At 44.9% G+C, this 21967-nt stretch overlaps 5 protein-coding genes and 1 long non-coding RNA gene across 8 annotated transcripts; 2 read left to right on the top strand and 4 right to left on the bottom strand.

The window, feature by feature from the left end:
* The first annotated feature begins 1064 nt into the window (after positions 1-1064).
* On the top strand, positions 1065-5405 carry Cul2 (cullin 2). Its single transcript, XM_015180026.2, has 9 exons — positions 1065-1202; positions 1523-1685; positions 1804-2037; positions 2102-3179; positions 3476-3593; positions 3661-3767; positions 3931-4299; positions 4361-4474; positions 4532-5405. Exons 2-9 carry the CDS (start codon positions 1567-1569, stop codon positions 4661-4663), a joined length of 2271 nt encoding a protein of 756 aa, XP_015035512.2. The 5' UTR covers positions 1065-1202; positions 1523-1566; the 3' UTR covers positions 4664-5405.
* Positions 5406-6272: 867 nt separating this feature from the next.
* On the bottom strand, positions 6273-14896 carry LOC4817959 (uncharacterized). 2 transcript variants are annotated; one of them, XM_001357384.4, is made up of 11 exons: positions 14761-14896; positions 12073-12702; positions 11715-11897; positions 11112-11274; positions 10333-10983; positions 9722-10274; positions 8705-9662; positions 8509-8636; positions 8137-8451; positions 7981-8070; positions 6273-7925 (listed from the first exon to the last, which is right to left on the bottom strand). In XM_001357384.4, exons 2-11 carry the CDS (start codon positions 12330-12332, stop codon positions 7780-7782), a joined length of 3447 nt encoding a protein of 1148 aa, XP_001357420.3. In that variant the 5' UTR covers positions 12333-12702; positions 14761-14896; the 3' UTR covers positions 6273-7779. The 2 variants fall into 2 exon arrangements, with proteins under 2 accessions (XP_001357420.3, XP_033236682.1); XM_033380791.1 differs by having other exon boundaries at positions 14739-14892.
* Positions 11711-14051, top strand: LOC117184217 (uncharacterized). Its single transcript, XR_004469500.1, has 2 exons — positions 11711-11847; positions 13592-14051. It is a non-coding gene; the product is annotated as an uncharacterized lncRNA (long non-coding RNA).
* An 847-nt stretch (positions 14897-15743) lies between the features above and the next one.
* LOC26534265 (uncharacterized) lies at positions 15744-17187 on the bottom strand. The gene is made up of 2 exons (XM_033380792.1): positions 16878-17187; positions 15744-16655 (listed from the first exon to the last, which is right to left on the bottom strand). The coding sequence occupies exons 1-2, from the start codon at positions 17133-17135 to the stop codon at positions 15795-15797; spliced, it is 1119 nt and encodes a 372-aa protein (XP_033236683.1). The 5' UTR covers positions 17136-17187; the 3' UTR covers positions 15744-15794.
* Positions 15744-21299, bottom strand: mus201 (rad2 superfamily protein mus201). Of its 2 annotated transcripts, XM_002132379.3 has the most exons (4): positions 21071-21299; positions 20829-21004; positions 18599-20758; positions 15744-18537 (listed from the first exon to the last, which is right to left on the bottom strand). In XM_002132379.3, the coding sequence occupies exons 1-4, from the start codon at positions 21156-21158 to the stop codon at positions 17251-17253; spliced, it is 3711 nt and encodes a 1236-aa protein (XP_002132415.2). In that variant the 5' UTR covers positions 21159-21299; the 3' UTR covers positions 15744-17250. The 2 variants fall into 2 exon arrangements, with proteins under 2 accessions (XP_002132415.2, XP_015035513.2); XM_015180027.2 differs by having other exon boundaries at positions 20829-21220.
* A 16-nt stretch (positions 21300-21315) lies between these two features.
* Chrac-14 (DNA polymerase epsilon subunit 3 Chrac-14) lies at positions 21316-21940 on the bottom strand. Its single transcript, XM_001357385.4, has one exon. It carries the CDS (start codon positions 21821-21823, stop codon positions 21440-21442), a length of 384 nt encoding a protein of 127 aa, XP_001357421.2. The 5' UTR covers positions 21824-21940; the 3' UTR covers positions 21316-21439.
* Positions 21941-21967: the final 27 nt, after the last annotated feature.

Raw genomic sequence — 21967 nt, 5'->3', positions numbered from 1 at the left:
AAAAAACAACATACCAAACAATTAGAACATTATAGTAAAAAATAAATAAATAACAACTAAGACAAAACTTTTTATCTATTGGGATTCAATGGTTCTATGGATTCAAATTTGCGCGCGCATGAACACGGAACTAGTTGCAATAAACATATAGGCTAGTGGAAACGTTTAAATTTACCACATTTACCAGCCCTCGCATGTTTTCGAATTGCGGGATTTTTCGAGGGATTTTTCTCTGCCACAATGTCCTTTTTCAGCTCAACAATTTCCCTTATATTCAATACTCACTTACCTTACGTCTTATGTTGCTGGCAACATTTATTTGTATGGGCCAGACTCATGTGCCGTAAAATCGTGCAGCACTGTTCCTCAACATTGCGCGGATTGAGCAACATTTTGCATACCCTGTAAAATGGATGTTATAGAACTGAGAAAATGTTTGTCATCTAATTCATCAATATAGGCAAAAACTAGTCAGTCTCTGTTTTAAAGGTAATTCAACTATATTTTAAAGGTATATTCATATGCATGAATTTCGTTTTAAAACAGCTTGGAAAAACAGTTTCTTCATATATATTAACGAAATAGGGTATACCTGTGCCCCAACTCCGGTTGACGTGACATTTCATACTCACTTTCGTTGCCAATGTTTTTTGTTGACCTCTTTCGTTGAAACCTTGTGTTAGACACAATCCAAAAGAAGGTATTTCATATTATGTGTTCAGTGCTGAATGTCCTAGCTAGCTAAACTAAACTAAATAAAAAAAAACTAAACTTTATAAAAAAAATACAAGGAATATAAGGACAGAGAGAGATTAACCCATTGTCGACCAGTGGGGTACTCTCCACGAAAAATATGAATTCTGAAGAATTTTAGCCCAGCTTAGGTGAACGATATCGTAGGGTTTTACAAGAACAGTGGGGTACTCTCCACGAAAAATATGAATTCTGAAGAATTTTAGCCCAGCTTAGGTGAACGATATCGTAGGGTTTTACAAGAACAAATAATAAACAGTGTTTTTTTCGCAGTTCAACTCAAATTCTTACCTGTTTAAATAGAGGGGGGTCAAGTGGGCTATGTTCGTTTTCTCATCTGTCGATTTGTACGGTATTTCTGAGAGTCGGACGGTCACACTCAATAGGCTAAAAAAGTGCAAAAAACTAAAATTTCGGCGTAATAATTAGTAAAATATTTTGAGGAGTAGGTGAGTAGGTGATAATGGCCGTTGTCAATGGCGACGGTGGCCCTCCAACTGTGAAAATATGCAGCAATTAAGTGCAGTGCAAGGCGAACGAACGCTCTGCTGGCCCCGTCGCTGCGACGGGAAGGCTGGCCTGGCTCTGGTTATGCTGCAAACAGCGCTGCCCACGTACGAATGAGGGTCGCCGTTGTTGTTGGTCTGGGTGTTGTTGTATTTGTTGGATTGAACGAAATGAAAATTGTGTTTACTTGGATATACTTTCCCTATCGCCCCCGCTCCGCTGCTGCAAACTGAACTGAAAACTGCAAATGAAAACCAACAAGTCCACTATCCAAACCCCAGACGGACCCACACACACACAAGAGAGATGTCTCTGAAGCCAAAAATAGTGGAATTTGTTGATGTTTGGCCGCGCTTGCGCTGCATAGCAGAATCGGTGATAACATTGAGCAAAGTGGAACGAGCCGTATGGAATACGAGTTTTAGGTATGTAAGTGTGCACGGGTGACGCTGCGGCATGAGTTGCCAAAAACTGAAATTGCTAAAAATTGCCCCATCTAATATACACACACAAACACTAACGCTGACGATTCGACACATATAGCGATGTATATACGTTATGCGTGGCGCAGCCGGAACCGATGGCCGATCGTCTGTACACCGAGACAAAGCATTTCCTCGAGAAGCATGTTCAGGAGATGCTCGCCCAGAAGGTGCTCTCGGAAACGGATGCAGCGAACGCGAATAAATCCCTCAGCAAGCCGGATTTGCTGCAACGCTACTACACCACCTGGATGGAGTATAGCCAGGGCATCAAGTATCTGCATCAGTTGTACATGTAAGCCCCCAGAGAGTCAACTTCCTGACCGGCCTTCCTCATTTGTGTGCTTCTTCCTTTGCAGCTATCTGAACCAGCAGCACATCAAGAAACAAAAGATCACCGACACGGAATCGTTCTACGGCAATGTGTCGGGCGATGCAGCGGAACAGATGGAAATTGGCGAGCTTGGTCTTGATATATGGCGACTGTATATGGTCGAGTATCTGGCCACGGAGCTGGTGCGACACGTGCTCGAAGGCATTGCCGCGGATCGGGCCAGCAATGGGACCCTCGACCATCATCGTGTGCAGATCATCAACGGTGTCATCCACAGTTTTGTTGAAGTGCAGGACTACAAGAAGAGCGGCTCGCTAAAGCTCTACCAGGATCTGTTCGAGGCCCCCATGCTAGAGGCCAGCGGCACCTACTACACAGACGAGGCCAACAAGCTGCTGCAGCGATGCACCGTCTCCCAGTACATGCAGGAGGTGATCCGAATACTGGAGTACGAAAGCAGACGAGCACAAAAGTTCCTCCATGTGAGCTCGCTGGCCAAACTGCGGAAACAATGCGAAGAGAAGTTTATCAACGATCGTTTGGGCTTCATCTACTCGGAGTGCCGCGAGATGGTGTCCGAGGAGCGGCGGCAGGATCTGCGGAATATGTACATCGTGCTGAAGCCCATACCCGACCATCTGAAGTCCGAGCTCATACAAACCTTCCTCGAGCACATCAAGAACGAGGGCCTGGAGACGGTCTCCGCGCTTAAGGGCGAGAACATACACATCTCCTTCGTTGAGAATATGCTGAAGGTGCATCAGAAGTATCAAGAGCTCATCGGCGACGTTTTCGAGAACGATTCACTGTTCCTGAGCGCCCTGGACAAGGCCTGCGCCAGTGTAATCAATCGTCGACCCAGTGAGCGGGTGCCATGTCGCAGTGCCGAGTATGTGGCTCGGTACTGTGATACTCTGCTAAAGAAATCGAAGACCTGCGAGGCCGAAATCGATCAGAAGCTCACCAACAACATCACCATATTCAAGTACATCGAGGACAAGGATGTCTATCAAAAGTTCTACAGTCGATTGCTAGCCAAGCGATTGATACACGAGCAGAGCCAGAGTATGGATGCGGAGGAGGGCATGATCAACCGATTAAAGGTATTATTTTTTGTCTAGTCATTAATATAGCGCTAGTGCGTTCCTCAGCACATTTTTTAGCACGCTTTAATTGAGCGTGACGACGCAAAAGCAGGAAAGCAAACTGTAATCAACAGCCCAAGCTTGATAACGAAAGACCTGACCTTTCGTAATTCACATAATTGAACCATTCAATTAAAACGATAAAGCTCGGGGAGATCTTTGTGATAAAGCGAATCAGTTTGATATGGTTTCATGGCACTAATCATTGTTTACCTTACCCCCACTAACCCATGGTTATCATTGTATTTTCACAGCAAGCCTGCGGCTACGAATTCACCAATAAGCTGCATCGCATGTTTACGGACATTTCAGTATCAACAGATCTGAACAACAAGTTCAACACTCACCTAAAGGATACCAATGTCGAGCTGGGCAAGTCGTTCATATTTATTTATGATTGGATTTATAATTAAATGTGTTCCTATTTCTATTCGTATAGGAATCAATCTGTCGATTAAGGTCCTGCAGGCTGGCGCTTGGCCTTTGGGCTCTACGCAGGTTATACCATTTGCAGTGCCACAGGAGTTTGAAAAATCAATTAAAATGGTACGTGTTGCGGGTGTGATTCGAAATGAGAGAGGGGTGACATATTCTTGGAATGATGCTTCGAGCAGCTAAATCGATTTTTCTCAATTGTTTTCGAGCATTGAGTAAACATTACTTGTAGATACTGATAACTGATTCGTGTGTGCATTTTGTCTGTTTACAGTTTGAGGACTATTATCATAAATTATTTAGTGGCCGTAAGCTAACGTGGCTTCATCACATGTGCCATGGCGAGCTGAAGCTGAGTCATTTAAAGAAATCCTATATTGTCACAATGCAAACGTATCAAATGGCGATAATTTTATTGTTCGAGACATGCGACAGCCTCAGTTGTCGGGAGATACAGAACACGCTGCAGCTGAATGATGAGACGTTTCAGAAGCATATGCAGCCAATGATTGAGTCAAAGCTGTTGAATGCCAGCTCAGAGAATCTCGCCGGGGAGACACGTATCGACTTGAATATGGATTATACAAATAAGCGTACGAAGTTTAAGATAAGCTCGGCCCTACAAAAGGAAACGCCCCAGGAGGTGAGTGATCTCTTGTGTGCATAGATAAACGTATATTTAAAGCGGAATTCGTTTTCAATAGGTGGAGCACACGATTAACTCGGTGGATGAGGATCGCAAGCTGTTCCTGCAGGCAGCTATTGTGAGAATTATGAAGGCCCGCAAAGTGTTGAAGCATAATGCGTTAATACAAGAGGTATGTCTTGATGGAAGCTTACAATCGACAGATCCTAATTCGAAATTTCTAAAACAGGTCCTGTCATTATCAAAAGTCAGCTTTACGCCCAATATTGCAATGATCAAAAAGTGCGTGGAATCGTTAATTGATAAACAATATATTGAGAGAACTGCTAATTCGGGGGATGAATATAGTTACATGGCCTAGGACAGCTCTTTGGCGTTTAATCTGGAGATTATTTAATCCTAAAAAAACTAATAAAATCCCGAAACTCCAAAACACACAACACACACACAAACACGCAGAGAGTATGTAAACCCAAACGTTATACTTTGTCTATCCGTGCTCAAAAATAGACAAGAATGTCAGCTAACTATATACCGATAATTTGTCTGATTAAAATATACCGAAACAAAAAGAAAAAAACGGAAGGAATGGAATGCTGTGTAGGTGATGCAATTAAATTTTTTTTGTTTTATGATCTTAGCTTATCGGAATGATGAAGAATGTGGGGCGATCGATCGATGATGTTACTGATACTTTTAATTTAGTTTAGTTAGTTGCCTCGTTTTGATTTAATGCGTGTGTTTTATATTATTGTAGATATATCCCATTTTGTGTATTGTATATTTATCTGGTTTTATGCGCACACGCACAAAGCAGAACAAAAATATGAAAAATTGTATAATAAAAACCGAAAACAGATTTGCGAAAATACCATGTCTGTATATGTATGCGAAATGTATCTTCCTTACACACACGTGAGTTCCGATTCCAAAGTGTTCCATTTTCTAGGCAGGACTGCAGCACACAAAACACACACAGAGAGGGAAATGGACGAGAGCATAAAATATATTGTATTCTAGCATTACCAAGAAATATATTTGTAAATGAATTTAAATGTTTAAATTACTTCGAATAGTATACACAGTTCGGGTTTGCACTAATATTTCGATTAAAACACTTGTTATTTATTTTCTGTTCATTGCTATTCTCTTTATTTCATTTCATTAACCCTCATATACAATTGTTAATTATTGGTATATTAAAAATTCTTCAGTTTCTTGTTAAAAAATTATATATTACTCTGTTCTGTTTGCGGCTATCTGTGTGTGTTTCTGTTTGTGTTTGTATGGCATATGTTTTCCAGTGTGTTGGTTTTGTGAGCTTTTATTGTAATTTGTCATTTGAAATTATGTCTGAATCCTACATTAAATTATTTATTTTGTTTATTTGAAGGCTTAGGTCAGAAGTTTCTTTTTTTTTGAGAAGAATTCGTGAGTTTAGTTTCATAGAAGAATGAAAAAATAGATTTTAATTGAGTGAATATTATTGTTTTATTTGCCTTTCCTTTTGGTGGAATATAATTTACTTGCCGTTTTTTTTAGGATTTTGTTAGGTTTTTCGTTTCTCATTAATCTTGTAGTTATTTTATTCAGATATTCGTATTAATTTTGTAATTTTGTCTTCACAAAATGATCAATTTAATATATATCTATATAAAAAGTACACAAGGGCTTTTTCGTTTTGGTTTTCAATCATTTTATTCATTTTCATGCTACTTGTCTAAAAAATATATTCAATAATATTAATTCAAATAATTGTACATATATTATAATAATAATAAATACCAACTTTCTATAGCATATAATATAATTCGTTAATAATACTTTCAACTTGCTCTGGGTGGGGGAGGCGATAGGGGCAGGGGCCTCCTCCTCCTCCTGCTCGTAAAATGCTGCCTAACTTCAATCTCATCTCCAGCGTTGGCTTATCAGTGAGTGTTAATAAAAAATATGTTATCTCCCATACAATATATATATCATTCTGTTTAATATTTAATGACTAGTAAACGTTTACAGTTTTGTGGTTGTTATTGCAGTTTATTCTCCCAAACTTTCCGTCTATATTATCGCTCAAAAATTGAGAAATGCTCTCTGGTAAAATCGTGTTGAGCATTTTATGGATTGATTTTCCATCATATTCATTATCGAATTTTCTTCGTATTTTTTTTTTGTTTTGTTTTTATTATCAAACATTCTTTGAAATGTGGAGGGCGTAACTTCATTCTTTTATAATTTTTTTTTGTTTATTTTGGAAATTAAATATGTATTATCTTTACTTGAATTTGGTTGTGGATTTCCTACAGCTTGACTTGTTGGGTTAGGATTATTCGCGGTTTTTGGACTCTCGTGAATTGCTTTCGTTACGGAACGATACGGAACTGCTATATAATTGCACTTTGCCCATCCGTTTTTTCAAATACTATTTCGCCCATATCCTGGCCAACAATCAACAAGATCATTTAATAAACCACCCATCAGCATCATGATATACGAAGCCTAAAACTTATTTCTCAGCTACACAAAAAGGGCTTGAAGTATCAAACATCATCATCAATAAAGTAAGTAATGCTGCCTGGAACCCTAAACGGTTCAGTTTTACATAGTTCAAACTATATGTATATAGCGCTCATACTCATACTCAAACTCGTACTCGTATTCGTACATATAGATACGATACGTATATATATATAAATTCAGTGCTTTTATAAGTTGTGTAAATCTCTGTCTGCGTTTTCTTAGCCCATCCATCGTTGCGTGCATTCTGCGTTTTACGGCCAAGGAATAATTGCATTAATTGTGTGGGTTTTGGCAAGTTCAAGGTCTGGGGGGAGCATGAAAGATCACACATGTGTACGTATATATATGTATACTCATGGCAGTGTGATCCATATAACCGTCTGGTGTGTGTCTGTGATTGGTGAGAGAGTGCGGAATATCATTTTCATATGTTTTTCATTACATTTTTCATTGTGTGTTCCATAATATTTTGTCGTTTTTGTTTTTGTTTTACAATTTCTTTTGTTTTACTCTTTTTTCATTTTTTTTCAGTCTTTACGATTCACGGCTTTTGTGCATTTGAATTATTCAGTTTTTACTCATTACTATATGACCGATATATACGATGCTGCGATGTGTATACAAATTGCTTCAATTTAATGTTCAAGGTGAACGAACAGGCGAACACGTGAGAGCGTGAGAAAGATTTTTGTTTCTGATCTGATCGGATGAGAGCAGGTGAGTGAGTGATCGAGCCGAGCCGAGCCGTGGAGTACAATAAAGTTGTGGAATACATAGATACGACTCTCTCGGGTGCTCCCTAAACTCCATTTACATATGTGAAAGTGCAGGGTTATTATCATCATCTTCGATTCTATATGGTGGTATGGTATGCGTGTATATAAGACATATCCAAAGGGTGGCTTGGCAAAGGGGCAGTGTCTGGGATCTCTCTATAAAATGCAGCTTCCTTCCTCCTTCCTATTGATCCAGCGAGGCTGTTTTCGTGCGCTTCCAAAGCGTTTTGAAGAGACCTTTCTTCTTGGGTTTAGGATTGGTGGTGGCCGTCACACCCGCAGCGCCATTATCTTTTCGACTATTGGTGTTGTCCTTTTTCTTGTTTGAACCTAAACACAAATATATAGATATGGAATATAGGACAACTGCATTATGGCTTCTTACTGATCGTCTCAAATTCATAGGCGTGCTTGCTGTTGCTGTCATCCATGGACTGATCGCAGTACGCCTTGTGCTTCCGGTCCTTGTTGTGCTCTGGCCAGGATTAAAGACAAATTTTTATATAGATTCGGATTGTTAGCTTCAACTCCTGCCACCCACTTTTCTTGGTTATCAGCAAGCTGGTCACACGCCGTAGGGCCTCACGCGGTGATTTGTTCAAAAAGGAGGGCGTCAGATTCGGTGGCAATGTGAGCGGTTTTCGTGATTGTCCTGTACCAGACATGCCCGCGGGATTGTCCCACACTCGGACCGAGGCCAAGCGGTCAATATTCTCTGTTGATGCTGGACGCATGCCACGTTGCTTGGGATACCAGCCGCGTGCCGGTGCGCCAGTCATGCGCAGCATTTCATTGGAGGCCAAGGCATGATTGATCGAACGCTGGCGACAAATTTGGGCAGTGCCGTAATTGCCGCCTAGATGGGATTGAAATTGATAGATAGCTGCATATGCATTCTAATGGATGCACTCACCTCCAATCCCCAATATGGATGTGCCCATATTGATGCTGTTCGATGTGCTCGATCTGGGTGCTGTACGACAGCCACTCGCTGGAAGGGGTTCATTTTGGCGACGATATGGCGTACGTGGTATGTCACAGCTGCATGGGGGAGAAGGGAAAGGGCATTCAATCATCATTAAATCAACTCTGGTGCTGCAATCACTCACCCTCTGGCAAAGATTGGCGTTTCAGGAAGACTACATGAGGTTTGCAGGCGATGCTCCTCGCGCGGCGACTGCTTCAGGCTGCGCTTGGTGCCATAATTGATGTACCTGCGTTGATACGAGCCCGATCCCCCATCTCCGCACGAGCTCATGGTACCCATGACCGGGGGTGGGGGCAGCGGTGGCATCTGGCCCAGACCAGTGGGTGTGGTTATGCCGCTGCCACTGCTGTAGTGGCCAAAGAGCTTGGGGGATCGCTTTCGATACTGGGAGTCGATGCTCCAGGACTTCATCGTATTGGCCGAATGACCACCGCCGGCACGATGCGGTGGTACCATCGGTGGTCCGGGCAGACCCTCAATAAAGCTGGTCGACTGATGGGCTGGCGCCGGCGGCGGTGGCAGCTCGTCGTTGAAGTGACGCACTGCTGCAACGTTGTCACGACTTCGTCGCGTATGGCTATTGCTGTGCACAGCCGCTCCCGAGGCGGTGGCATGCACCTCCACCACGGTGGTGCCGCGATTCGGTGGCGTGGCATTCGAGGCCGTTGGAAGTTCCAGCTGCTTGCGCTGCTCCACCGGAGACGGCGGCAGCGGTGCATCGTAGTCAAAGAGATCCGGATTGGAGCTGGGCGGCGACGGTGGCAGCGGGCCAAATGCCGGTATCTGCGACAGCAGCATCTCCTTGGCACTCTCCGACTTGTGCACGCCGGGACGAAATTCGAGTATACGCTTGGCATGGAGCTCTGCTGCAGCCGCGGCCGAGGCAGCAGCAGCAGCTGCCCCTGCAGCAGGTGGCTGCTGACCCACAATGGGTATATCGCCACGGAGCAGGGCGCTAATGTTGTGCTCGATCTGCTTGAGGGGAGCACAGCCGTAACTGAAGTCGGACAACTCTTCGTCCTCCTCCAGAGTGGGGGCCAGATCTGTGTGTGGTGTGGTGGCATTCGAAACCCGTGGATCTGAGGCGGGAAAACGTAATTCAGTTTCATATATTAAAGGTCTGGTTATGGACAGTTACCATTTCCATTGTATGCAAACATCTCGTAGCTGGGATTCCCATTCAGACGCGCCTCATCGAACTCCTCACTGCTCGAGGTGTTGTCCGGCATGGACTCGGCACTCAGCCGCTTCTCTGTCAGCATGGCTGTCTTACTTTTCACCGGCTTGATGTGCACCAGTTGTTCCTGGGCCTCGGCAATGTCCAGCGATAGGGCCGCTCGATGGGCGGCGGCCATCTCCAGTCCCCGGCGGGTGTGCGCCGCATTCGCCTCGCACTCCTTGTAGATGAAATTCATCTCGGCAGATGTTGGGGGCGGTGGCAGCGGTGCAGATTCGCTTTGCTCGCTGTCGCTGGTGTAGAACTCGTTGCTAATGGCTCCGGCACCACCACCGCCACCGCCACCCTGGAGAGACGTGCGCGGTGGCTTTGGTATGCTAAACACCTCCGAGGCACGGGGTGGCTTCTTGGCCGTGGCTCGACGAATGACGAACGTCCCCTTGCCCAGCATACTATGCTCGTTGTACACAAAACTGTTGTTGAAGTCGTCCAAGTTCTCCGCTCGCTGTTGGTGCTGCAAAAGTAAAGGGCATAAGGGCTTGTCGGCGATATATTTATGTTTAAGGTCAGACCTTGTTAGACGTAGCACCACTGGTGGTTTTCTTTGAACCACTAGATTTCTTCTTATTGCTCTTGAAATGTATTTCCCAGGCCACACCGTTCTGCTTGACGGGCGTCAGATCTGTGGAGATGGTGGACTCTTCAAGCGAGTCCTCCGAGTAGTCATCCTCCTCCTTCTTGACCAGCTTCGAGGAGGAGGCCACATTCAGATGGGAAGCCAGGGGCGAGGCCTCACCACTGGATGTCTGCTGGGACCCCGACGAGGAGGTGGAACTGTTGGAATGTGGATTGAGCATGTGACAGATCTCCTTGTGCTTCTCCACCGAACTGAGGAGACGCTTGTTACGTGCCCCCTCGCCGGCGGCTGCCTTGGCCGATGGACCCGGGTAAATGGTGACCGGATGTTCATTTACGATTGGCTCCGGCAGTTTGGCCAGGTTGCCCCTCAGCACGGCATTGTGCACGGCACTGATGTCGATGCCCAGTGCGTTGCGCTCCCCATTGCAGCTGCTGCCAGGACGAATGGAGGCCAATCCACTTGAGGAATCGGCCACGGACACCCCACCCAGATTTGAGGAGGCAGAGGTTCTGGCCCCACAGCAGGGCAGACTCGAGTAGTTGGAGTTTGTGGCCGGCGTCGAATTTGCACTGCGTGCCTTGGGCTGGGGGGTTCAGAGATAGAAGAGCAAGGATGGATGGATGGATGGATGGTGTGTGCGGTGAATTAATTGGTTTCCCATTAGCCAGAATCGTAGATAGATGGGATGCCCGTGCATCCTCTTCTACTCACCAACGTTGTCTGTATGAGTGGCGTTTGCGTTTCCTGGCCATGCTCTGCCTCAGATAATTTGGTTAGATTCTCAGCTGTGCCATCGACTTCATTGAAACTGCCCTCGGGCACTGTGTCTGTGCTGGGTGTCTGTGGCACATCTTCAGAGTCCTTTTTGGACATGCTGTTAAAGTGAAAATTGATTATCTGTATTATCATGTTGTAACGTCTCTCTGAGATCTTCTGCATAAGGAGTGTGTGTGTGGGTAACGTCCTAATTAGATGTCTGGCGATTGGTTTGTTCAATTTTGAGAAAAGCTTCTTCGCTTCAATAAATTTTCTGACAGATTACAATTTTGATTTTTTGCCAAGCATGTACACAGAATTTTAAAAATACATACTCACGAATAAAACTGCATATGCCTACCTTTCTTGAAGTTTTATAGAGACTAATTCAATAAATGGAAAGACTTTAAAACAGCTCCGAAAGCTACTACGAAATTCGAATTGAAAACTACCAATGTTCTTTTTCAGAAAAAATGGAAATTCTCTTTATCCAGTCTTGGTGCCTTGCTTCACTTGTACTTGCGTTGTATTAATTCCATTAACCCAAATTGTACTTACTTTTTGCGACTCAGACTCATGTAGCCATCATCCTCGGATTGATTCTCCCCGCTGTTGCAGTGCAAGGCCACCGGTTTCGTTGCTGCTTCCTCGAACTCCGATATGATTTCGTCGAGGACTTTGATGGGCTCAGGTATGTCATCCAGTGAGATGGGCTCCAGGGATTGCAACTGCAGTTGATCGCTGCAAAAAACCAAATGAAAATGTAATTCACTGTGCGCTCTGCGCTCTTGCTCTCCTCATCCAACATTTCCCAATGCCCTGCCTCACACCTCTGCATTTCTGTTGCCAGCAGCAGCAGAAGGGAAGGTTGGGGTTCAACAATTTGATTTCAATTCAGTTAAAAATTGCGACATACTTTTGCTTTTGTTGGTCGCTGCTGGCCATAGCTGCTGCTTCTGCTTGCTCCAATGCGGGTTCCGAGTCTGCTGGACCATCAGCGACATTGGCAGCGGCAACAGCATCCGCCCGGGCATTACCAGCCTCTGCTTCTGTCGTTGCCTCTGTCTCTGCCTCTGCCTCCGCCTCCACCTCCAGTTGCAACGCCTCCTCGGATTCAGTTTCAGCCTCAGTTTCGTTTGAATCGCGTGCTCCACACGATTCAGGTGCTGCTGCCATTATGCGATTTTCATTGGGGACCTCCACTTCACTCTCCTGCTCTTTCTCTTTCTGTAGTTGTTGCTTCTTCTTTTTCCGTTTCTGTGTGCCTCCTCCTCAGCTACGTTGATTATGAAAATGTAATCAATGCGCGCCCACAGACTTCAACGCTGCCTGTGCCTCTGCCTCGGTCAACGTCGCTGCTGCTGCTGCTGCTGACGTTGCTTTGTTGTCGGCTCTTTCAATTTTCATCTATGCAACGTGTGAAAGTGATTGCTCTCTATCGCTCTCTCTCTAGCGGACTGGCTGACTCTCTGTCGCTTTGTCTGTCCTCTACTTCGCTCAATGTTTTCAGGTCATTAAATTCGTCATCGAAATGTTATAGATGCCTCTGTGTGGGAGGGAGAGAACAAGAGGTTATAAGATTTACAGTTTGTTTTTAGTATTATTGACTTTGGCTGTTGCTCCCGTTCCCGCGCCCGCGCCCGCTCCAAAGCTCCTGCTGTAAGCCCCCCGCTTTGTAAGCTTCAGGCTCCCGTTTGAGAGGATGGGCATTCGCCATTTATTGCCGACGGGGCTATTAATAAATAATTAATATTGATTTCGTAGCGTGATATCCAATCAAGGAGCTATTAGCTTTGCGTGCCCATTTTCAAGCTCTACCCAAAACAGGGCAAGTTCCTCCCAAGGATATGGATATTTTCCGCTGTTGTTCGAGGAAATTGACATTGATTGGGGGCCTAATGGCAGGGATAAGATTGCTGTATGGATATGCGCTGTCAAAATTGACCTTGATTTGCCTCTATCATGTTTCGGAAGCGTATTTATATAGTGTGGATTACACTCATTTGCCAAGGAACATGTCCCTTAATAATGTATTATACAAAAAAGGTAGACTCTTCTCCAAGATGTGCTTTGTTGTCTAGACTTTAACTAACTTAATCATTGATTCCATACGAATGGTAAGGAGAACCTGCAACTGCTTTATTTTGTGGTTAGACTTTTTGAAACCTCAAATAGATGGAAAAAAAATCTACTAATCTTTAACTTTGAGGGATTTCTGAATATATTTGTATGTATTTATTTCAGACCAGACCCCTTTCCAAAAATGTCTCAAACTTCCCCTCTCGCTCTTTGTTCCCAATTGAAAAATTCGTTTACATTATTTTTGTATATTCACAGAATGTAAGCATATTCGCACGTAAACACATACACATAAACACCTCCAGCCAATTGTAAAAAATTGTTCAATCAAAAAATGTTGTGCATTGATTTTTCAGCTTCAGTTGTTACCGTTACGACCCCTTGTCTGAAAGAGACTGAAGAATTGAGAAGAGGTGCGAAGAAACAACAACAGCAACAAGAGAAGAAGAAAAAGGGAAAAGGGAAGATGAGAACGAGAACAGCAACAACGTGAGGCTGGCTGGCCGAGAGTGTGAGAGAACACTATTCGCGCACTCCGTCCTACTCCTTCCACCTTATCTTCCTTCATTCATATTTTCTATACACCGTGGGGGCCGGCCTGCTGGGAGAGAGAGGAGTTTGGGTCAGGCGCATTCACACACAATTTTCATATGCCCTCCTCCCGTCTCTCCCTACGTTCGCAGGCTATATATAAACATGGTTTTAGTTGAACAGAAAAATGTATAAAACTTTTCGCAATTGCATTCTAGGTTGGCCTAAAAAAGTTTGATTGGAACGGATGCACTGACGATAATAATAAAAGTTTGCAATATTTAAGCTTCTAATACGGAAAAATTCCATTTCCGGTATAAACGGCAACTGTCTATAGGAGTTCGAACTGTTACTGTAGCCCACCCACGCCACACACACCGACACACACCCACACCCATGCACAAAAGACAGGCAGGCAACTTTGTCTAACTGTAAAATTTACTGCGGCTACGTCGACGGCGCTGCTTATTCCCGCTTCCCGTCTTCGCCGTCGCTTTCCTGAATGAAGTTTCTGCTTGGCAGGGAGTCTGGCATCGATTTTTTCCTATGCAGACACACACTCCACTCACACTCACACATACACATGCACAGAACACCAACGCACATACACACACGCACCGCACAGTATGCCGCAGAAGAACAACGAACCGACTTTTTCGGCTTTGCCAAATAATACAGTCAAAAGCTTTTCTCACTACCAAAAGGTCAAGTCAAATCCGAAGTCTTCCAGTTGGAAATGTTACTAAAAATAGCATCATTTCAGCAGAACCGACACTGCACGGGGGAGGGAGACAATTGTCGGAGGGGGTGGTGGATGGTAGGGCAATTGTAATGACAGACGTCGCGGCGGCGACGACGGCGGCGGCAACAACAACCAAACGGTAACGGAAACGGGAACGAGAGACGATGAACAAAACAGAATTCTCTTCGCATTTTGCAATTTGCTTATGAATTACACAAAAACACACACACACGAACAAACATATCTACCCACATATGTACGTGCAAGCCGCGTTTGTTGCTACAATGCGTTTAAACGGAGCCAAAACGTAGCTTTGTTTATGACATCAGTTGGCTCTGACCGGTCTCATGTTCGCAATATACCGTAAGCATACCGATGAAAAAACGACTTAGCCCACCTAGGCCCCATTCATTTAAACTGGATAACTGCTTGAGTTAAACCGCCGAAAATTATAGAAATGACAATAATAATAAATACTCCTGATGGTCCGTCCTATCCATCCTATCTTTGCATAAAAAAAGACCATTATATCTTTCACCTAAACTGCGCTAACGTTATTAAATTTTCATTATTTTCGGTGGTAAATTTAAATACCCCCTTGGCTTATAATAGGTTAATCGTTCTGCGTCAAGGATTGGAAACCATATTGCTCAATTTTGATGTTCCGTCGAATAATGCCGACTAACTAAAACCTTTAGCTCTGCCCATATAATTTTAGGCCATTGATGAATAAATTCTCTACAAGAGTGGCTATTTTTAAGTACTCCCATTATTTCATTTTGACTACAGCAAGGTTTAGAGTATGGAATGCGCCGTAAGTGAGTGTGGAATGTCACGTCAGGAAGAACAGAGCAGACACACTGACGCATTTATACACTAACTTTATATAAAAGATTGCTTTGCTTGAATTAACAATGAATTCATATAAGCAAGTTCAGCTGCAATGAATTTGACTGAATATTTTTAAGGTATTGACCAACCTTTTGAACAATTAGATATACTCTCAAAATGATACATAAAAATCCTGCTCTGACAGAAGAGAGTGCGAGAGTATTGGAGTAGCAGCCATACAAAAGCAACCACACCACACACACACGCGAGAGAGAGCGCGTATTGTTTGTGTGGGAGGGAGGTTGAGTTTCTGTTAAACGTCTGTTAAATCAGCTGACTTTCCAACAGTCGGCGGGAAATTTGAATTCTGTGAATTTTGTATTGATTTTATGTTATAAACAAAATTAAGCTTCAGACGATTTATTTGTTGTCATTTTGTTCATGCAATACTAATATTAATACTTGGACTGACTACAGCTACTTTCTCCTGAACAAATATATCCATGTGAGCATTCTCCACTCTCCTCGGGCTGTATGTTCATCGCGGCTAGTTCCTCGGCAATTGATTCCATAGCTTTTCGCATGCGGTGCGTTTGTCGAGGCTCTCTGTAGAGAGCACTAAGAGATCTTCTAGGCTGAATCTTACTTCGGGTTTGCTTCGTCCTTTGCTGTTCGTTAGCCCTCTTTACTGACTCTTTCTTCTGTATTTGTCTTCTCCGCTCCTCCAAGCGTAGTTCCATTGGCGTCTTCTTTTGTTGGGCAAAGAAATCGGTCCACTTTGCACGTTGCTTTGCCACATAATCGTTGTCAACATCGGAATGAGCACAATACGAGGATGGAAAGATGATCCTGTTATTGCTTTCAACCGATTCGAAACAATCGATGGACTTAAAGTCCATCCTTGCAGTGTGTAGTTTATCTATATTTGTCCTTGGGGAGAGTCTGCTCGAATGATGGACGCGTTGGCTTTTGTTTCCATTCAAATCCTTCAAAAAGTCCATGGAAAACGATCCCCATCCCTGCTTTTCTATGAATTCTGTAAATGACACATCTTTACCTTCTTTTTCTTCTTCTAATATGCACTTGATCTCGTTTACATTTTGGGGATGGCTGTCCTTCGTTTCCAAATGAGTTTCTGATCTCTTGATTTCGCATAATTTATCTGGCAGTATCTTAAGTTCCGGTTTCACTGGGGGACCTTTCTCTTGTTGGTGTTCCATTTTGAGCTTAGCTTTAAGTGCCTTTTGGAGGTGTCCCTGCCTTGGTTTCAAATGAGTTTCTGATCTCTTGATTACGGGTAGCTCATCTGGCTGTATCTTAAGTTCAAGTTTCTCTGTGGGACCGTCCCCTTGTTTGAGCGTAGCTTCTGCTGCATTTTGGAGATGGCTCTGTTTTGGTTCCATATGAGTTGCCGAGTTCTTAATTATGGATAGTTTATCTGGCAGTATCTTAAGATTGGGCTCTTCTAGGGGAACTCCCTGATTTGGTTTCAAATGAGTTTCTGATCTCTTGATTTCGCATAATTTATCTGGCAGTATCTTAAGTTCCGGTTTCACTGTGGGACCTTCCAATTGTTTCAGCGTAGCTTCTGCTGCATTTTGGAGATGGCTCTGTTTTGGTTCCAAATGAGTTGCCGAGTTCTTAATTATGGATAGTTTATCTGGCAGTATCTTAAGATTGGGCTCTTCTAGGGAAACTTTTTCTTGTTGATGTCCTAATTGGACCTTAGATTGATAGACTCTACTGGGGGTCTTCAAGCGCTTTCTAACGCGGTCCTCCTTCGTATTCTTATACATGGTTATAATTTAATGAAATGTTTTTTTTTTTAATATTAAACATGAAATTTCTTGCTCTGTGTATCTAGCTTTATATGATGTTTATTTCAATGACATATGACTTCCCTTTTTAGATTTATTTTTTGGTGCTTTTGGCTGCCTTTTTCATCACTTCCGCTGCCCTGGCCTTGTTCAGACGCATCTGCTCCAAGTCCCTTTCTCTTTGTGGTATGATTTCTGTGGGGTCTGGTATCCTCGGACATTTTCCAGGTTTTGGCGTCGGCTGCGATGTGGATGGCTGTTCATCAGGTGTTTCTGTTGTTGAAGCCTTTCGTTTGCCACGCTTGGGACGTACGGGCTTGGCCTCGGATTCCACATCCGCTGACTCAGCCTCCGTCGCAGCTTTCTTCGCCCGCCTGGTACGAACGACCTTCTTTGGTTTCTCCGGCGTCTCTGCATCGATCTTGCCCGACATCTTGTCAATGGCCGATTGAACACGTTTGCTGACCTGAGGCTGTTGGACCCTCAAGGCACTCTTGGCCGTGAAATAGTTGCGAATGGAACCTTGAATCTTTTTCTCGTTGATTTTCTTGATCACCGGCTGGAGGATGTCGTCTGTCTTCGATGTCGTCCAACCGAAAGACTTTCGTGTGAATTCTCTGATCGATTCCACATCCGGTGAACCCCAGCTGAAGGCATCGCGATTGTCGTCCACCTTGGGATCCAGATACGCCTCCACCACGGCCATGTTCGGAAAGCCTTCGTGCAGTTCAATATTCTTCAGCTTCTTTCGAAGCGCCAGGCGGGCGGAACTGCCTGGAGGAAGGCTGGTGCTCTTGTGTGCCTGCCACCAGTCCCGGAATCTAACCAAAGTGGCTAAAACTGATTGGTTTCCGCTAGAGGCAGGGCTGGAGGCATCCAGTGTGGTCGAGAAGGAGGCGAGAATTTCCATGGCCGTCACTGCACCAATTCCATGAATGCCCGTGGTGTAGTCACTGCCCACCAGGCACGCCAACTGTATCAGCTTGCCCCGATTGCAGTTGAATGTCTGCTCGATCTGCTCGGCCCGGAACTCGAGAACATGCTTGTTCTGGGCGAAGAAGTTCTTGTAGACAGTGCGGCCTCCAAAGAGCCAGATATCGCTGTCATCCGTGATGGTGCCGTGCGTTAGTTCGGTGGCATTCAGGAAGGCACACTGCGCCTCGGCCTCCATGGGGGCTACAATGTATGGTATCCCAAAGAGGCGTAGTAGCTCCTGGCAATCTGTGCTCATGCGCTGGCTTATGGACATGCCCATGCGGTCCTGTCGATTGCGTTCGATTTCCAAGTCCTTGCGTTCCTGGGCCAAATTATCAGCCATCGACTGCAGCTCCTCGGAGGTCTTCTGGGACTTAAGGGTCTCTGCTGCATCTCTGATGAGTTCCTGTAAAAGTAAGGTTATAGATTAACTAAAAAAAGGGCATTTGCTCCAATAACTTAGTTACCTCAGGATCCACAGTCTTAGGTGGCTCCGTCTCTGGATCGTTTCCCTCAAAAAGAGACTTTGAAGCCTTGCTGGACCTTTTCGTGGGCGAAACTCCCTCATCACTGTCGTCCGACCCACCAGCAGCTCGTTTTCGATCAGATTTGGGTGTTCGCTTCCTGTAGAATGGTTGCGGTACCTTTGGTGTACCCGGCGGTGTACCGTTATCGGCCACTGGTGACTTGTCCGGTGTCCTTTTCACCACATAACTGGTGTCAAAGAAATCCTTTATGGATTTGTTTTTGCTCGGCGTTTTATTGGGGGAAATTCGTTGCTTCTGATTGTCATCGCTGTCGCATAACTCAATCACTTCTTCGGTGTTGGCATTGCCTTTGACTTTGGAGACTGCTTCGTCGTCGGAGGATACCTCAATGATAGTGCTATTGTTCAGCTTTACCTGCTCCAGCTTGATGTTCTTCACGGCAGCGATTTCTTTCTGCAGGTCATCGAGAATGGAGCTAAGAACAGGCTTGGGTTTGGTTTCGGGTTCGTCCACTGCTAGTTTGATTTCTTTAACTGCCTCGGTTTCCTTTTTCAAGTCGTTCAATATAGAGTCCAAGTCAGGTTTTGTTTTCTCCTGGCTTGTGTCTGCTGTTTCTTTGTTCTCCTCCTGTTCAGTAGGTATTTCTTCTTGGCTTTCTTTTACTTCGATTATTTCAGTTCCTGGACTAGTTTCATCTGTGATTGGTTTCTCCTGTGAATCTTCAATGATATTCAATTCCTCACTCTCTGGTACTTCTATGAAATCTTCATCATCTTCGCTTTCATCTGCCGCTTTTTCCTTGCCAGAGTCCTCTTCGAATATATCCGCAAATAGATCGTTGGTGGGTTTTAGATTATTAGTGATGTCCAAACGAATTTCTAGACCAGCCGATGCCTTGGTTTCCACAACTTCCTCCAAATCAGAGTCCGTATCCGTGTCTATTATCTGTACCTTATCCTCTAGGAGACTCTTCTTGCTCTCTTCAATGGCCTTTGAGAGTTGCTTGGCCTCCTCCACTGAATCGTTTGCTATATCGACGGGGACTACAGTTGTGCCTAGTAAGTGTTCGAGGCTTTGCGTATCATTCAATTGAGTGGACTCCATTATGTTGCCCACCTCCTCATCGTTCATGCCGCCATATTCAATCATGTATGCCCTGGCCGGACCCTTGGCTGCGTGTCGCAACTGTTTGCTTTGAGCGCGATTGAGCCGCAACTCCTGATCCGAGTCATAGTCGTAGTCCTTCTCGTCATACACTTTTGTGGTGCTCTCTTCCAGTGAGAGGGCCAAGGCCTGCGCCAAGTCCGCATCGTATTCAGTGCCCATTTCAACAGTCTCCGCCTTGCCGGATGTAGATGGCTTCTCCTCATCAACTGGCGGCTTTGTCTCTGGCAGCTCCTCAATTGTCTCCATTTTCATCTCGGTTTTGGTGCTCTCCAATGCCTTCTTCTTGAGATCCCTGACCAGCAGGAATCGCGTATGCTCATCCGAGCTGATTTGCCGCGTGCTCTGCTCTATGGCCGTGGGCGTTACAATACCCTCCTCGCTGAAAAAGTCACACAGCTCGGAATAGGTAAGCGTGTGTCCGCCCATTTCCTGTTCCGCCTGCTCCAGGCTCTCCTGGACGGCGCGTCGCTTCAGCAGACGCTTCATCTGGAAGGAGCAGAAGTCATCGCTGCGGGCGGGTAACTCATGCAGGCGCCCCCACGAAGACTGTTTGCGCGTCTCCTTGATGTCGGTGAGTATCTCGTGACGAACGTCGGCGGGAAGGTTCTTAAAGTTCTGACTCTTGACATCGATGGCCTGCAGACTCGAATTGTACGCATGTCGAGCGGTGGACTCATCAAATGAGCTATCCGAAGTGGCAGTGGCACTGGTGTAGTCCAAATCCTGGTCGCTTTCATCTGGGTTATCCTGCCCAGCGGCCAAAGCCGGCAATTCTGGCAGCTTAAATAGATCATCATCATCGTTTTTGGACTTGCTGGGCGGCGGTCGTTTCACCGGTGATTTCAACAAAAGCTCAGCATTCTTGCCCAGCGCCTGTTGCACAACCTTCTCCCTGGCCAGGGACTGCAAGAGAAGAGCCTGTATGCGGTCTGCTTCGTTGCTAAGTTTATTGCGCTGCTGCTGACGACGCGCCTAAAAAGAGAGCATCAACAAATGTTAGTCTTGCAAGTGCGACAAAGACAGAGGCAAAAGAATAACCCACAATCGTATCCCTTTTCAGTTGAGGCGTACATCCATCGAATATGAAGACTGGCCTCACCCGGTAGTAGAGCAGCTTGCACAGGCGATGAAACAAACCCAAAAGATGGGCATTGTTCAGAGCGGAGCCCTTGTTATCCTGGAAACCCTTCACAACCTGATGGAGCCATATGGATATGTCTGCAAGAGCGTGGTTACAATTGAAATTAGATATAATTTCACAAAGCCGTGAAATCGAAGACTCACCCACGGCCAGTATTTTCCCTTCTAAAGTCTCAACCGGCACGGGCTTGCCGCAGGGCTCGATTAGCTTCCACAAGCCCGTGACTCCCATGCTTCATGCTAATATACAACTCCAATAATATAAAACATGCAAAAAAAAATAAATAGTGTTGTAAACTGCCACGAATATAGTAGAGTACAGTAGTACAGTAGACATTGGAATGAATGCACGATTCTGGGAATTAATAGACAACAAAACATGCCGACTTTTTTGTTTATGTAGATTAGTTTATAATGGATACCATCGAATATGTGTGTGGAGTTTTCGATCCTTACAACAAAATAATATATGTACTAAGTTTAAGCTTAAGATAACTTAGGGCTAATATTTGATTAAAGTGCCTCTTCGGTTGCTCCACTGCCACTGGCAGAGACATCTGCAGCACCACTGGCATCCTTCTTGCTGGCCTTGCTGTCCTTTTTGTCCTTCACAACTTTGCGATACACTTCCAGATCCTGCGACAGCGACGGCACGAAACTCTCAAAGTCCAGTTCCGTTAGGGTCTGCATTATATCCTTTGCCGTGATGGTCTTGTGGTTCTGTTTGTGTGCCAGTGCCGTCGATGAGGATGTCACAAAGATTGTAAAAACGGACGCAGCTCTGGCAATGGCCGCACGCGCCTCCTTGCTCACGTTCGCCCCATCAGGCAAGGCCTCCTTGATTAGCCGCGCAATCACTGCATTGGGTAGGTTCAAATCCTCAATACGTTCAACCATTTTCTGCTGAGGTTCCTTGTCCTTTAGCTAACTTAACGTTCAAAATGCTGAATGTTGGATGTGATCCGGCGTCCGTCTCTTCCCGCGTAAACAAAACAGCTGACGGTGCTGGAAAGCACCAACGCATGAAATTCTGGGATTGGC

The sequence above is a fragment of the Drosophila pseudoobscura genome, chromosome 4 (genome assembly GCF_009870125.1).
Source record: "Drosophila pseudoobscura strain MV-25-SWS-2005 chromosome 4, UCI_Dpse_MV25, whole genome shotgun sequence".
NCBI lineage: Eukaryota > Metazoa > Arthropoda > Insecta > Diptera > Drosophilidae > Drosophila > Drosophila pseudoobscura.
The sequence above is the reverse complement of the archived record's forward strand: the minus strand, read 5'-3'. Positions and strand labels throughout refer to the sequence as shown.